This window comes from Acomys russatus, chromosome 7 (genome assembly GCF_903995435.1).
Source record: "Acomys russatus chromosome 7, mAcoRus1.1, whole genome shotgun sequence".
Lineage (NCBI taxonomy): Eukaryota > Metazoa > Chordata > Mammalia > Rodentia > Muridae > Acomys > Acomys russatus.
In genome coordinates, this window is record NC_067143.1 from 63,632,641 (window position 1) to 63,648,217 (window position 15,577).

The window sequence follows — 15,577 nt, forward strand, 5'->3', positions numbered from 1 at the left end:
GGAGGGCTAACACACAGGGGGGACCTGAAAATGGAACATCTTGTTGAGTTCCTAAACTTAACCCTCCTACTGTCCTATCAGTGACCGTAATTACTAAGAGACACTCAGTGCTAAATGTGGATGATTTAAAAACTGACTTTAGAATACCTAATTTCCATAATAATTAAGGATCATCAGTTAGAGTATACTGATGTCAGAGTTTGTAATAGCTCCTTTAAGCCAAAGATGGACAACTTTTTCTCAAGTGATTTGGAGACTTTCTCCCTGAAGCAAAGTTTGAGAAGACCCTAGGAATTTTATTTTATTTTTTTATTTTTTATTTTTTTGAAAATACATGCTAATTTAATGGCAAACTTATTTGCTACTACACGGCAACCATCTTGGAGTTGAGGACAGTGTACAGTGGGAACCACCCTCTCGTGATACCTGTGCTAGAGACTGCTTGGCCCTTGGGCTGACGTGGTGGTGGGGACACGCCACTGTCACTCAACAGCTGGGCTGAATGTCAGTGCTGCAGCAGGAAGTTGGTGGCCACATTGAGGTCATTGTTCAAGGCCCTCAGGGCCTCCAGGGCATCCCCTCTGGAAAATCTCATCTCCACGAGGCGGGCAACCTGCTCTTCACAAACTTCCAGGGGAGGAGACGCTGGCTGTTCAGACCAAGGACCATCTTGATAGTTGATATTTTGTCGCTGACGTAAAGGAGGGAAAAGCCGATTCCAATTGATCATTCCTCTCTGCTGCTGCCGCTGTCGCCTCACTTGTGCAAAGTGGGAGAACGTGAGCTGCCGGTCTAGCTGCTCCACCCTCTGCTGCCTCTGGATGTCCACGGTGGCTCCCATCCCGACCCTGGCCTCGCTGGTGGGCTCTGAAGATGAGAAGACGGGCTCAAGAGCCCAGGAGGAAAACTGGGCCACCCTGCCAGGGACACAGAGCACCTGGTGAACCCGGAACACTCTGTGTTCATAGCACATGCGGGAGATAAGTCCACTTATGGCTACAATCCAGATGTAGGAGCCAGAGGTGAAAAGCTGTAGTCCCAATATATAAATCAGTGTCTTGTTTCTGATGGACAATGGGCCCAGAATTTGTGCCACTTGTACTCTTGGGATGGAGCAGTAAAATGGTACAAAGAGAGCAAACACGGGTGCCAAGAATCCAGAAGGTAAATTATTGGCCACAGTGACAACGGACAAAGTCAAACAAGGCTGACAACACCCAGGAACCCAGCAAGAAGGAAGCAAACTTCCTGCTTCCGTATCTTCTTTCAAATATCCTGAAGTTGTAAATGAGAAGACTGCTGGAGAAAGTGTCCTCCAAGTCCGCACAGACCATCCTTCCGCATATGAGCCTCCAAACCTGGAAGTCGTTCTCGACGGCATGGAGGTCATACAGGAAGAACTTCTGGCAATGCGGCAGCAGGAGGGTCAGCAGGAGGGACAGGGCACTGGGGACCAGCAGGAGGCCCTTCGACAGAGGAGCCTTGTAAAGGCCACTGGAGCCGGTGCTGGTGAACATGGTCCCCCAGGGCCCGGAGCCCCGGTGGGCGACCCTAGGAATTTTAGAGGCCCTGATCTTATTATAGAAAATGAGGAAACAACAATACACTGAACAGGACTTGTTCCATTTTAGATCACTGACTTTGTAAGTTCTTGTCTTTTTTTTTTTTTTTTTTTTAAGATTTATTGAATTATTATGTATACAATGTACTGCCTGCACACCAGAAAAGGACACTGGATCTCATTATAGATGGTTTTAAGTCACCATGTGGTTGCAGCGAATTGAATTCAGGACCTCTGGAAGAGCAGACAGTGCTCTTAACCTCTCAGCCATCTCTTCAGCCCTGTAAGTTCTCTTCATAAGGATGCATATATTAACAATACAGGAATTTAAATTTATAATGGTAATTTAGACTTAAGTGAAAAAAAAATCCCACTGATACAAATCTAAAATTAAGTAATTTATTTATAAAATAACAAAAATTTATGAATAGATCTGTTTATTGTACTGTGAAAATGGTCTTGGTACATATGAGAAATATTATGTACTTTGAGAACAGTATTCAAAACTGTTATGACAAAAGACAAACTATAATTTTAAACTCATTCTTGATTTAGGGGAAAGGCTATAAATTACTGGCTGGAATGCATTCAGCATGAACTCACATCTACATAACATAAAGCAGGAAGAGAGCACAGAGATGCTGAGTCTGTGAGCGCACACCTGCACGCCAGCCAAGCCCTCAGGGCTCTTGTTCATTCTTATAGACTCGTCTTCTTCTGAGACAGGTTGATTTTATCTCCAAGGCTCAAGGCCATTCCCTATAAAGAAGAATGAAGATGTTTATATTTTTTATCTAAGTTTTGTGATGTTGGGGATTAATCCCAGCAATACACGCTGGAAGAGAATTCCCCAGATTCAACAAGGCTGTAGTTACTGAAACAATGCCCACACAGTAGGTTACACCAGCTTAACTAAGCCTCCACTGATCATATCACACTCAACAACAAAACAAAGAATGTACAAAACAGATTCCAGAAACTTCTACTGGGTTAATTTTGGTGATGTTGATTACTGCTAGATCTATGCCATATCTGTCAAAACTCTACAGAATCTGTTTCAGACATCACTCAGCAATCAATGTTTTAGGCAGTATCTTAGAGTAAGCCATTTAAAATGATTTAAAGTTCAGAAAATACTATGTGCATGTGTGTGTGTATTTATCTCAAGCACAAAACATGATTACGAGACAGAAGACAGAAGATATAAACTAAAAAGACACGAATTCTTCCTACATTTATTCAGCTGAGAGATGGTCTAAAAAAAGCGTGTTATTACCTGACTCTTCGCACGAATTCTTATATGGCCAGTCACAGCAGCATCTGGTCCCTGGTGAACTGGCTTCTCAATGCTGACATTTGCAAGAGCATCCTCTCCAAATATAGAACGAGCATATAGGTTGGCTGCCATGAAGCCACAGTAGCCAGAAAGAGCCTGGGGAGAAATGTATGACAAATTCAACATTTTGCTAGAGACTACACCTTGGCAAACCCTAATACACAAGCAAACTATTATCAAAAATTCTACAGATATGGTATTGGGTAGAGGACATTATGAGTTTGCCAAAACTCAAAACAAATATATGTATAAAAGTAAGACTTCCCTGTGCAGATTAAACTCAATAAACATGACTCTGAAGAGAGTACTTATTCAAATTTGTATTTACATATTCATATTCAGTGCTTATTTACTTACTGCCTCCTGTACGAGGCCTTTTTTTTTTTTTTTGGTTGTTTTTCTGAGTCAAGGTTTCTCTGTAGCTTTGGCTGGCCTTGAACTTAGAGATCCGCCTGCCTTTGCCTCTGCCTCCTAAGTACTGGGATTAAAGGCATGTGCCACCACTGCCTGGCCTATACCAGGCTTTTTTTTTTTTTTTTTTTCGAGACAGGGTCTCTCTGTGTAGCCTTGGCCATCCTGGACTCACTTTGTAGACCAGGCTGGCCTCGAACTCACAGCGATTCGCCTGCCTCTGCCTCCCGAGTGCTGGGATTAAAGGCGTGCGCCACCACGCCCGGCTCTATACCAGGCTTTTTAACTTCCATAAAGAAAGACTTTTGTTGGACTTAGGAATTGTTGAAGAAACTAATATATAAACTAAAACCTACTCGATGTGTGTGTGTGTGTGCGCGCGCGTGTGCGTGTGTGTGTGCGGGATGCTAAGCAAACATTCTATCGCTGAGCTACACGCCCAGTTGACAGGAGACATTCTCTTATTAGTAAGATGCACACTGCTGCATTAGGAGAAATTCTAAACACAGACCCTTGGAGATTCAAGTTCATTGTCTTTGCTCCAGCCTTTCTTCACGTAGATACAGCAGAAAGCCACTGTACTAGAGATTTATCCTGACTTACAATGAGCCCACGAGGGAGGGGCACTCGCTAATCCAGTATCATAACTAAATGGTTTTGGAACAGAGTCTCTATCTGAAAGGCAAGAGAAGACAAAGACCAAAACCAAAAGCCAAGTAATCGGACTGTTCGGTTAAGGCGCGTCACCATGAACACGTAGCATGACGCAGCACAGAAAGGGGTAACTTCCTTGAGATACTCCAGAGCGACACACTTGTCCCCATGGAGAATTATTATAGAATCACAGCAGAGGAAATAGGAAACTGTGGCCATGTTCTACCTTCTCTGGAGTCAGGCACTTCATGTTGGTCGATTTCAGGATGTGCTGTAGATAATCATTCAGATCAGTCATGTTGGTGTTCACTGTCACCTGCGGAGGAGAGGACTCAGTAAACCTTCCACGGAAGCTGCATCACTGCTGTCTCACTCTACAGCTTCCTTCCACCTATGTAGGGAAGGGTGGGCAATAAAGATGTAAACAGCACCTACGAAGCCAGCTGGCAGACACAGGCCCTTCAGTAGGCCACTGAGGAAATATAGAGTTAAGTAAAACTCAAAGCAAGTTTCCCAGCAGGCCACAGACTTTGCACAGCCTGGAGGACACTGGAGCCAATGACAGATTATCATCAGGACACAGAAGAGTGGGAATCTTGTGTACACTGCCTCAACCAATTAGCTACAGAGCTGAGACTAGCTAGGCTGGGGATGCGCATCTGTGCTGTCTGCACTGAGGAGACGTCTGGCTCTGAAGACTTAACTGGCTACAGAGCAAGGTACTGTTACAAGATTCCTTCTATTTAACTCAACAGGGAACCACCAAAGTACTTGCATGACTTCTAGTTAACGATAATACACAGCAACAGATAAAAAAACTGTTTGCTTTTCACTTCTGATGCTTTTTAGTGGAAATTACTTCAAAAAAACTCATCACTAGTTATAAAGAAGACTAACTTTATTCTCCCATTCAAACTCGGCCCACATCTGGCGGAACTCAGCATCAGTGCACGTTGCAGGCTGGATGTAGTCCATGATGTCAATGTGGATGTCACTGAGGACCACACAGTTCCTGTCACTTGCTGCTCCAGAGACATCATAAACTGTAATATACATATAGAAAACCCCACAGAAAATAGATGTTAGTTAAAAATTATAAATAATTATGATATTAACAAATATTTACGTATACTAGATCCTAAGTGCTTTATAAATATTACCTGTTGAACAGTGATCAATCCTACCTTACTATTTCCATCTCGCAGACTAGGAAAGCAGAGAAGTCAAATAAATTGCCTAATAAGCAATAGGTCTTAAGTCTCAGGATCTAGGCTCAGGTACACTTTGTCTTTTGTTAAGAAGACAGTTCAGTTGGCGAATATTTATATAGCAGGTATAGTGTATTATACACAAGTAGTTCCGTATTTCATAGTTGGGACCTTGTTATAAATCCAACCTTTTTTCTCTACTATTTGAATATATGTTGCTGAGATTTAGTGACAAAAGATACCTGCCCCTGAGCTGGCTGTGAGGGTGCACATATACAACCCAGTCGCTGCACCTGAGGCACAAGGGTCACTTGACTTGAGGCCAGTCTGGGCTACCCAATGAGACCCTGTCTCAAAAAACAAAAACAAAAACAAAAAAGCTAGGCAGTGGTGGCACATGCCTTTAAGCCCAACACCAGGAGGCAGAGGTGAATGGATCTCCAAGTTTGTGCCCAGCCTGGTCTATACAGTGAGTTACAGGACAGCTAGGGCTGCACAGAGAAACCTGGTCTCAAAACACCAGCCGCCACCCCCCCACAAAGAACCCTAAGATCAACTTAAAGTTATAATATGATTGGGGTCTACTTTTCTTCTAACTTCTCTTTTTACTTTCAGAGAAAACTGAGGGTTTATAGTCCCCTATCTAAAAATATATCCCTAAAGCTACTTTTGTTTTTTCGAGACAGGGTTTCTCTGTGTAGCCTTGGCTGTCGTGGACTCGCTTTGCAGACCAGGTGATCTCGAACTCACAGTGATCTGCTCACTTCTGCCTTCCAAGTGCTAGGATAAAAGGCGTGCACCCCCACACCCAGCCCTAAAGGTACTCTTTTTTTTGTTTTGTTTTGTTTTTCGAAACAGGGTCACTCTGTGTAGCCCTGGCTGTCCTGAATTCGCTTTGTAGACCAGGCTGGCCTCAAACCACAGTGATCGGCCTGCCTCTGCCTCCTGAGTGCTGAGGCTACTCTCACCCCCCTTCTTTCTACTCTTAACTACTGCTTGGTCAGTTTAGGCCTCTGCCCTCTCCCTTGGCTTCTGCAAAGGCCTACTCAGGCAGTCGGTCATCCTGCACCATCTACACAGTTATTGTCTATACTGCTGTCACAGGAGTATTTAATCACGTATCTCACTTGTGACCCTTCAGTGTCTTCCTGTCCCATGTATACATATATAAATTCTTCAAAGGGCAAGCAGGGTGCATCTTTCACTGACCTTCTTAATATATTTTTTTCTACCATCTCTTTGCAAAGCACTCTAACTGCTAGGCCTATCAATGCCCTTGTATTTGTTCTGCTTGTACTCTTCATCATCTGTGGATTACTTGCTGATTGTGAACTGTGAAGCCTTTCCTAACGTCCTTTCCAATCTCTCACACCACTTTGAAAAATGACCAAATCCTTTCATGGACTCACACACTGCTTCTTTCATTGCATTCAGTATGATGCATGGAAACAGTTATCTGTTTTCCCCTAATTGACCTAAAACCATCTTAAGACAGATCTGTTGTTCCCTCCTATGGTAGTCTATCCCTATAACAGAAACTGCTAGAAAGTATTGACTGTATGCTTCTGTACAAGCTTATCTCAATGTCTGAAATACTCCCATGTGCTTGGGACTATGAACTTTTATGATCAGTAGAAATGTTATCCCTTACCAACAACCCTTCCCTTACACAGCTTCCCACACTGCACTGCCTTCTATATGACCCCAGAGCATGCAGTGTATCAACTAGCCCTAGTCACATTATGTTATTATTTCTGTCTCCTCATTTGACTGGTGGTTTCTTGAGGACTGACTCCTCCATCTAGCTCACTCTGGTAGATCTAGAACATAATACGATGCTTGGTTACCACAGAGAGTACCCTATAAACACACGGATTCATGTTCTGCCCGCAAGCATACTACCAAATTTGTTAATAAAAAACATTCAACTGTCATATGCCATAAAACAGAAACATACCTATATTGCCAAAAATTATTCCATTTTCTGTTGATGCTACCTTGACATTAGCTTTAATATTTGCAAAATCATGAGGAGCAAGAGTCAAAGGAGATGGTTTTTCCACAAGTTTCAGATCCCCTGGGAGAAAATAGTTAAAAAGCACATACATTAACCATAAAACACATTAGAACATATGCAAGTTAATAGTTGCTAGAAAAATGAGACACACATGATTCAAATATTATGAGGAAAAATAAGGAAATTATCTAATAACCTTGGCAATCATACTAATCTACACAGCTTCTATTGAAAGGTAATAGTCATAATTCTATATTCTACACAGAATAACTCTGTACTCATGAGTGGGAGGGGTTCTGTGAGTACACCTTTTTATTTCAATAAATGATTACGCACATCTCAGAAGGCTTAACCCATATACACACCATTACAAAGGAGTAAGATATCTTTAAAAGACCTGTACACTCTCAACTATGGCAAAGCATAATTTCTGATATTCTAATGTCCCTTAATTATTGAATAAGCTCATGGAATCTGGAGGCCCTGCACTGTTCCATTTTCAGAACTAGATGTAGATGTAGTTACCGAGAATCTAATCCATGTGTCTTTATCAAGAAGAAAAAACCCCACATGTTGAAAAATGCTAATAATGACACAATGCTTTGGCTACAAGTGGCAGGTAACGGAAAATACTGAATTCTCTACCAAAGCAATTTAAATTTTAACTAAGTGAACTACTTGGTAAATGTGTTGTGTGGCCTAGGCTGTTAGGAACTGGTTGTGTGACTGAGAATAACCTTGAACTCCTGACATCGCTGCCTCGCCCAGTGATGGTAGTACAACATGCACCATGGTGCTGGGTGAGTGTGGTACTGAAGAGTGAGTCCAAGCCCCACCCATGCGAGGTAAGTGCTCTACAAATTCAAACAGCTACTGTACCAAACTCAGAACGAACCCACCTGAGTCATATGAAGAGGGTGAGTCAGTCAGCATGGCAAAAGTTCAGAAAACTGGTAGTTTAAGGAGACAAACTGTAAATCGTAAACTAAGTTGTGCCTTTTGTTTGTTTGTTTGTTTTTGTTTTGTTTGTTTGTTTGGTTTTTCAAGACAGGGTTTCTCTGTGTAGTCTTGGTTGTCCTGGACTCGATTTTGTAGACCAGGCTGGCCTTGAACTCACAGCATCCGCCTGCCTCTGCTGGGATTAAAGGCGTGCGCCACCACGCCCAGGGGCCCTTTCTTAGCAGTTCACAAGAAGGTCTCTTATATAGAAACCTGTGCTGAGGATGAATGTCCTCACCTAGAGTAGCCAGCTCTAGTGTGCAGTTCTGCAAAGTGTCACTGGTTTGGTTTACAACAAGAACATCCAGGACGATATCATACTGATTGACATGAACATAAGCTTCTGCATACACAGGATCCGAGAAGCCTGTCAACTGCGTGACCTATCAAAACAAAAATAGACACAATCAAATGAGAGAAACCATTTAGCCTGATGAGTTCAATCCCAGGATCTGCAAGGCAGGAGAGAATCAAATCCTATGGAGCTGAGCTCTGACCGCAGCTGCATGTGGTGGCTCTGTGGGTTAAGGTATTTGCTGCCAAGCTGGACAACCTGAGCTCCTCCCATAGAGTACACGCACCCCACCCCCAACCCACCAAACAAATAAACAGTGTTAAAAAGTATTTAAAGTAAATAACATTGCTTATATGCTGTGAGCATGCTGAATAATAAAGACATTATTTTATACTCAGTGAAAAATGCCAGTCAAAAAAAAAAAACCCAAAACCACAGCAATTCCACTTGTATGAGCAGCAGAAGGAGCCGAAATCACAAAGAGAAAGTGGCCTGGTAGCTGCCAAGAGCTGAAGGAAATGGAAGTGGGGCGTTACTGTTTAATGGGTATAAAATTCAGTTTCATGACACAGAGAAGTTTTGCAGGTGGCCGTACAATTATGTAAAAATTAGTAATGCAACTGAAATAATGGAGCTCAACAGCAGAGTACAGTTCTTAGCAGGGTCCTGGGTTCAAGCCTCAGCAGTGGAACGAAGCAAAATAAGGCCAGGTTAAAACAGTAAATTTTATGTTCTGTAATTTTTACCACAATGAGAAGAAATCAAAACATTTGTTAAAAGTCAGATTGCTGCTAACAAGTCTTTTTTTTTTTTTAAAGATTTATTTATTTATTATTTATACAATGTTTTGTCTGCATGTACACCTGCACACCAGAAGAGGACACCAGATCTCATTATAGATGGTTGTGAGGCACCATGTGGTTGCTGAGAATTGAACTCAGGACCTTTGAAGAACAGATGGTGCTCTTAACCTCTGAGCCATCTCTCCGGCCCAGCTGCTAACAAGTCTTAACTTGTTGTTTTTTGAAGCAAAGTCTTATCAGAGCCCAAGTTGGCCTCAAACTTGTGATTTTGCTGTCTCAGCTTCACAAATGAAAATTCCCAGGTTTGAGAAAATGCATTAGTATTTCTGATTCTATTACAGACTTTTATCTTTAATGATCAAACCAACTTGAGACTGTTCACTGACAGGCAAGGGATAACTAGGTCACAGAGTCTTTTTTTTTTAAAAACTAGGCAGCCCAGACTAGACTGCCCTTGATCTTGTAATCTTTCTGTAAGTGCTGATACGATAGACATGTACCACCATGCCTAGTTCAAATGAAGTTTCATGGACCTAAAAGTCACAGGGACTTGGAAAACTGGTGCTAGGACTGGAGGTACAGCTCAGTGGTACGGTGTTTGCCTGCCATCACCAAGGTCCAAACATATACACTCCCATAACCTCCTCCATTTTATGTAAGTAGTTATTTAATTAAAACAACAGCAACAACAACAATCACATATGCACAGCAGAACCACCAACTACTTCTTTGGTTTTGTTTTGTTGAGACAGGGTTTCTCGGGTATCCCTGATTGTCCTGGACTCACTTTGTAGACCAGGCTGGCCTTGAACTCACAGGGATCCACCTGCCTCTGCCTCCCGAGTGCTAGGATTAAAGACGTGCACCACCACGATTACTCACTTGTTCTTAAGTAGCCAATTTAAATAAATTTTCAACTGGGCATGGTGGCACAAGCCTTTAATCTCAGCACCTGGGCCAGAGCTCAGCCAATCTCTGTGAGTTTGAGGCAAGCTTGGTCTACACATTAGTTCTAGGTCAGCAAGAGCTACACAGTGAGACCCGACCTGACATGAACAAACAAACAACAAATAAGTCGTCCATGTGACTGCCTTACCTTGTTAAGTTTGGAGGCTAGGGGGTCAGCGGCCTCCTTCCTCTGCGTAGTGCCCATTGCTGCCAACAGGCTCAGCTGAAACTGATCTTCCTTGCAGTTCATTTCATTCTTAGCAGTCAGTTGCATGAAGGAGATGGGGTCGTCAGGCTGTACTGTTACATTCCTCTTCTCAGATTCTTTCTGCGTTGAAGAAGCAATGCACATGGCTTTTTATATGGAAAGAACAGTAGCTTTTCGTAAATCTTTCAAAGGGACAGATTTACAAAGATTGAAAAAGAAACAAAACTAAGAAGGAAAAACCCCAACTTATAAAGCATCCTATGGACTTTCCATATACACCTTACCTTTTGGGATAATTTCTCTTCTTCCAGCTTAGCAGACAACATTTGGGAAAGAGACTGTCTGCACTCCTTATTAAAAATGTCGTTCATTAAAGGTGAGCACTCAGATAAGACCTTGAGGCACAGGGAGATTCGATCGACATCATCATCAGTAATTGGCTTCTTAGGAAGAGATGATTTTCCCAAATGAAGGATAGTTGCCATGAGCAACATAGCCTCAGCAACGAAAGACTACAAAAGGAGAGAAAACGGTCACTGCTACAATTCTCCAATTGTAGTAATGCCACTCAAATTGACAGGCAATTCAGGAACCCACCTGAATTAAACAACCTGCCTAGATTTTATCTCCCTAGTTGTTCCCACATCCCTTCTCCTGTTTTGTTCGTTCAGCCTTCTAAAGCTTCCCTGATCCTTGGCTGAAAAGCAGCAAGGACTTTTTAATGGTTTTCTCTTTAAATTCACCAGAAAAGCTGGAAAGAACAACATACTTCATTCAGCAACTGTTGATGGTTCAGCCCTATTTGCTTTTGGTGTGTTCACTCTCACAGGGTGCAGAGGTCAACCCCAGGTACTGTCACCTTGTTTTGTGAGTCAGGGCCTTGAGGCCCAGTGGTTAGGCAAGTATGGCTGGCCAACAAGCCCCAGGGATACTTCTATCACTGCTGCCTCTACTCAGATTGCAAGCTTGTCATAGCAATCCACCTGCCTGCCTCTGTCTCCCAGAGTGCTGGGATAACAGGCGTGTGACACCTCACCAGGCTTCTGTTTGTTTGTTTGTTTGTTTTGTTTTTCGAGACAGGGTTTCCCTGTGTAGCCTTGGCTGTCCTGGACTTGCTTTGTAGACCAGCCTGGCCTCGAACTCACAGTGATCTGCCTGCCTCTGACTCCCAAGTGCTGGGATAACAGTGTGTGCCACCACACCAGGCTCCTGTTTGTTTTTAATCACACACACAAAAATTTTTTTTTAAAAGTCAAGATGAAGAGATGGCTCAGTTGTTAAGAGCACTTGCTACTCCTGCACAGGACCCTGATTAGATTCATAGGCTCACAAGCACCTGAAACTCCTGTTTTAGGGACTTTGGTGCCATTCCTGCAGGTTCCTGTGGACATTGTATGTATGTGGTACAAATAAAGACAAGCGTGTGCGTGTGCGCACACATACACACACACCAGGATGCTCACTACTCTTGGCTGCAATTCTGAGCAAGTGCTGTTTTATCTTCCTAACTGCTGCATTAGGAGGCACGCCATGTGAGGCTGTGACACTCAAGGTGATGGTAAGTACAGTCAGTCACCTGTTTTGCTATCTTCATTTTTATTTATTTATTTAGAGACAGGCTTTATCTGTGTAGCCTTGGCTGTTCTAGACTTGTTTGTAGACCACGCTGGCCTCAAACTTCCAACAATCCGCCTGCCTCTGCCTTCCTGAGTGCTGAGATTACAGGTGTGAGCCACTATACCGGGCTGCTATCTTCATTTCTATATTGTAACCTTCAATGTTTTTCCTCAGACTTCATATTGAAATCTGTATTATTAAGCCTAGTATTAAAAAACACAAACGAATTTCATCTTCTATTTTTAATCTCATGTATATTATCCTGACACAGATGCTCTATGCCCTTGGCAAACTGTCTTCAGCGGAGGACTGATTTATGTACACATATGTAAAACCACTGGGGCCAGGGGAAGACCCAGTAGAAATAGGTGTAAGTCCCCAAGGTTATAGCCTGCCTTCAGGAGGAGAAGAAAGGGAGGGGGGAGTGTTAAAAACCGTGTCTGAAAAATTTATAACCAGACATTCCTAAACTTTACAAGAACAACAAACCTTAGATCCCAAAGCTCAAGGAAGCACCGAGTTAACGTGAAGAAAACCACATTAAGCCATGGACAACTCAAACCGCTAAAACCCATAAGAAAAAATAACATAAAACCAACCATGCACAGGCAGAGGAGTGACAAGATTTCTTGCTAGGAAGGCAGAAGCCAACTGAGAACTCAACTGTTACAAAGACATCTTTCAAAACTGCAGGGGGCTGAGGAGATGGTGCAAGTGGTAGAATGCTTGCAACACAAGTGTGAGGACCTGAGCTCAGACCACGTTATAATTAAAGTAAATCAACAGTCTTTAGGCGTAAGATCTGTGATGCGGGGCTGGAGAGACGGCTCAGCAGTTACGAGCACTGTGTGCTCCCCCAGAGGTCCTGAGTTCAATTTCCAGCAACCACAGGGAGACTCACAACCATCTATAATGAGATCTGGTGCCCTGTTCTGGACTGCAGGTATACATGTAAGCATCACACTGTATACGTAATAATAAATAAATAAATATTTTTAAAAATCCGTGATTTGAGGACACCTCTATCTACAGAGGGAATGAAGAGAGGGAGAAATGGCGCAAATGGAGGCATGCTAATGAGACAGTGAAAAATCAAGCATCCTTCTTTGTATGAAGCAGAGCTAACTATTAATTAGATACTATAAGAAATCTAGCTCCTTAAACTGATACCAACAAACTTTCTCGTATCATTTAAAAGTGATGCAACCTCTTATAAGGAAATCAATTTAGACCCTTGAGATAAAAATGGGTAGATGCTTGGATTACAAAGCTATTAAATATTACAAATAGGACTAGGAAGGGTTTATAAAACCATGAGGAAGTGTGGTGCCAGACAGTGGTGGTTGCACGTCTTTAATCCCAGCACTTGGGAGGCAGAGGCAGGCGGATCGCTGTGAGTTCAAGGCCAGCCTGGTCTACAAAAGCGAGTCACTTCTGTAAGCTAGGGTTAGTCACTGGCCAATGAAAGTCATGGCCTTTTCTCATCAGCATCTTTGCTGTTGCCTGTGTTATCCGAAGTGCTCTCGTAAGTGGTTCCCACCTGAAGCTGGTACCTAGTTGAAGCTCCTGGCAGTTGTGAATGTCCTCTCGTTTACAGTAGTGCGCCTCCAGTCTTCCAAGACTCATCAGTCCTCTGCAGTACTGTTTTACATTTCATACCCACATATTCCTTATAAACTTTATGATGCATCATTATTATTTTGTTGTAAATAGCAAAGCCTCTTTTTAAAAATGAAAGTTGGCATACAAACTAATGGGCTTCACGATTACATTTCCATACATGTCACTATATTTGTCCTAATTCTCTACCCCGCCCACCCCCAGCCTCACTCTCCGCCCTCGTGCCTCCCGCTGTCCTCTGAGGGTGTTCTCCCTAAATAATGTCCCCTTCTGCTCTCGTGTCACATGGATTCCACTGCTCTGTGTCCCTCCTTCCCTTCAGATCCCTCCTTCTCTGTCATGATCCTCTTTTTGGTCTTATAACTCCCCAAAAAACATTTTGTTTTTGTTTTTTTCAAGACAGGTTTTCTCTGTGTATCCTTGGCTGTCCTGGACTCGCTTTGTAGGCCAGGCTGGCCTCAAACTCACAGTGATCCACCTGCCTCTGTCTCCCGAGTGCTGGGATAAAAAACATTTTAAAGTTTGAGAGAAAGCATAGTATTTGTCTTCCTGAATTTGGCTTATTTTGCTTCATAAACCCTCTTTTTAAAAAATAATCATAAATTTTTGTCTACATTTGCCAAAAGTGCATAAATCCTAGTATTTACACAGCTTTAGCAGGAAAATCTGTGTTTGAAGCCAGCCTGAACTACATAATGAGACTTCGTCTCAAAAAGAAAAGAAAAATGTAAATATCTCATTTCCAGTATTCTTTCTGGTGTCTAGATCAAGATGAGACATGACCAGATATTGAGAGTTGAAAACAAGACAAAATCCAAGCACCTTCAAAAGTTCTTTTTTCTTGAATTAAAAAATTCTGGTAGGGCTGGAGAGATGGCTCAGAGGGTAAAGAGCGCTGGCTGTTCTTCCAAAGGTCCTGAATTAAATTCCCAGCAACCACAAGGTGGCTCACAACTGTCTATAATGAGATCTGGTGCCCTCTTCTGGTGTGCAGTTGTGCATGCAGGCAGAACACTGTATGCATAATAATAAATAAATCTTTTTTTTTTAAATTCTGGTAAAAAGAATACATGGCCTGAAATATACCATCTTAGCTTTTTTTTTTTTTTTTGGTTGTTTTTCTGAGTCAGGGTTTTTCTGTGTAGCTTGGCTGTCCTGGACGTGCTTTGTAGACCAGGCTGACCTTGAATTCACAGTGATCCTCTTGCCTCTGCCTCCCGAGTGCTGGGATTACAGGTGTGCACTACCATGACCCACCTCCATCTTAACAATTTTTAATTGTGGAGTTAAGTTGCATTAATTATATTTATTCACATGTTAAGTGACCATGGCTACCATCCCTCCCAGTGCTTTTACTATCATCACCAAAGGAAACTCTATGTAGGGTAAACAGTAGCTCTTTTGCCTGCCTTCCTGCCTCAGTCCTTGTAACATTATTATACTTCATTTAAAAAAAAAAAAAAGTTGTCTGTGTGTGCACATGTGCATGTGAGCGCGCACGCTCATGCACCTGCAGGTGCCGTGGCTTTGATGTGGAGGTCAAAGGTCACCTTACGTGTGAGGCAGGGCCTTGTTGTTTACCTTTGCACTGCGTGCTCCAGGTTAGCTGACCCACAGCCTTCAAAGGGGTTTTCCTGTCTCTACCTGGCATCTCCCCATAGGAGATGCTTAAGTGACTTGATTATTCTTATAAGACAGTTAGTAAACCATTCTTTCAGAACCAAGCTTAGTGGTATATGCCTGTAATCCAAGCACACAGGAGGCAGGAGGATTGCAAGATTGACACTAGGTTGAGTCGCATAGCAAGAACTTGTCTGAAAAAATATATAAAGAAAAGAAAAAGAGCTCCCAGTATTATTTACCTACAACTATTTTTCTTTAACTTGGAAGATATAAAGTA

At 42.5% G+C, this 15,577-nt stretch overlaps 2 protein-coding genes across 2 annotated transcripts in view; both read right to left on the reverse strand.

The window, feature by feature from the left end:
- Positions 1-376: 376 nt before the first annotated feature.
- On the reverse strand, positions 377-1,543 carry LOC127192307 (ubiquitin-associated domain-containing protein 2-like). The gene is given in 2 exon segments (XM_051149631.1): positions 377-1,187; positions 1,189-1,543. Coding segments are annotated over 2 exon segments (1,011 nt in total). The 5' UTR covers positions 1,518-1,543; the 3' UTR covers positions 377-505.
- A 423-nt stretch (positions 1,544-1,966) lies between these two features.
- The window catches only part of Copb1 (COPI coat complex subunit beta 1), a 38,456-nt gene continuing 24,845 nt past the window's right edge, over positions 1,967-15,577 (reverse strand). The window contains exons 15-22 of the mRNA XM_051149255.1: positions 10,725-10,952; positions 10,381-10,560; positions 8,425-8,569; positions 7,128-7,247; positions 4,860-5,005; positions 4,189-4,278; positions 2,838-2,993; positions 1,967-2,320 (exon numbers count right to left, since the gene is read on the reverse strand). Coding sequence (XP_051005212.1) covers positions 2,261-2,320; positions 2,838-2,993; positions 4,189-4,278; positions 4,860-5,005; positions 7,128-7,247; positions 8,425-8,569; positions 10,381-10,560; positions 10,725-10,952 — 1,125 coding nt within the window. The 3' untranslated portion in view covers positions 1,967-2,260. The remainder of the gene's footprint in view (positions 2,321-2,837; positions 2,994-4,188; positions 4,279-4,859; positions 5,006-7,127; positions 7,248-8,424; positions 8,570-10,380; positions 10,561-10,724; positions 10,953-15,577) is intronic.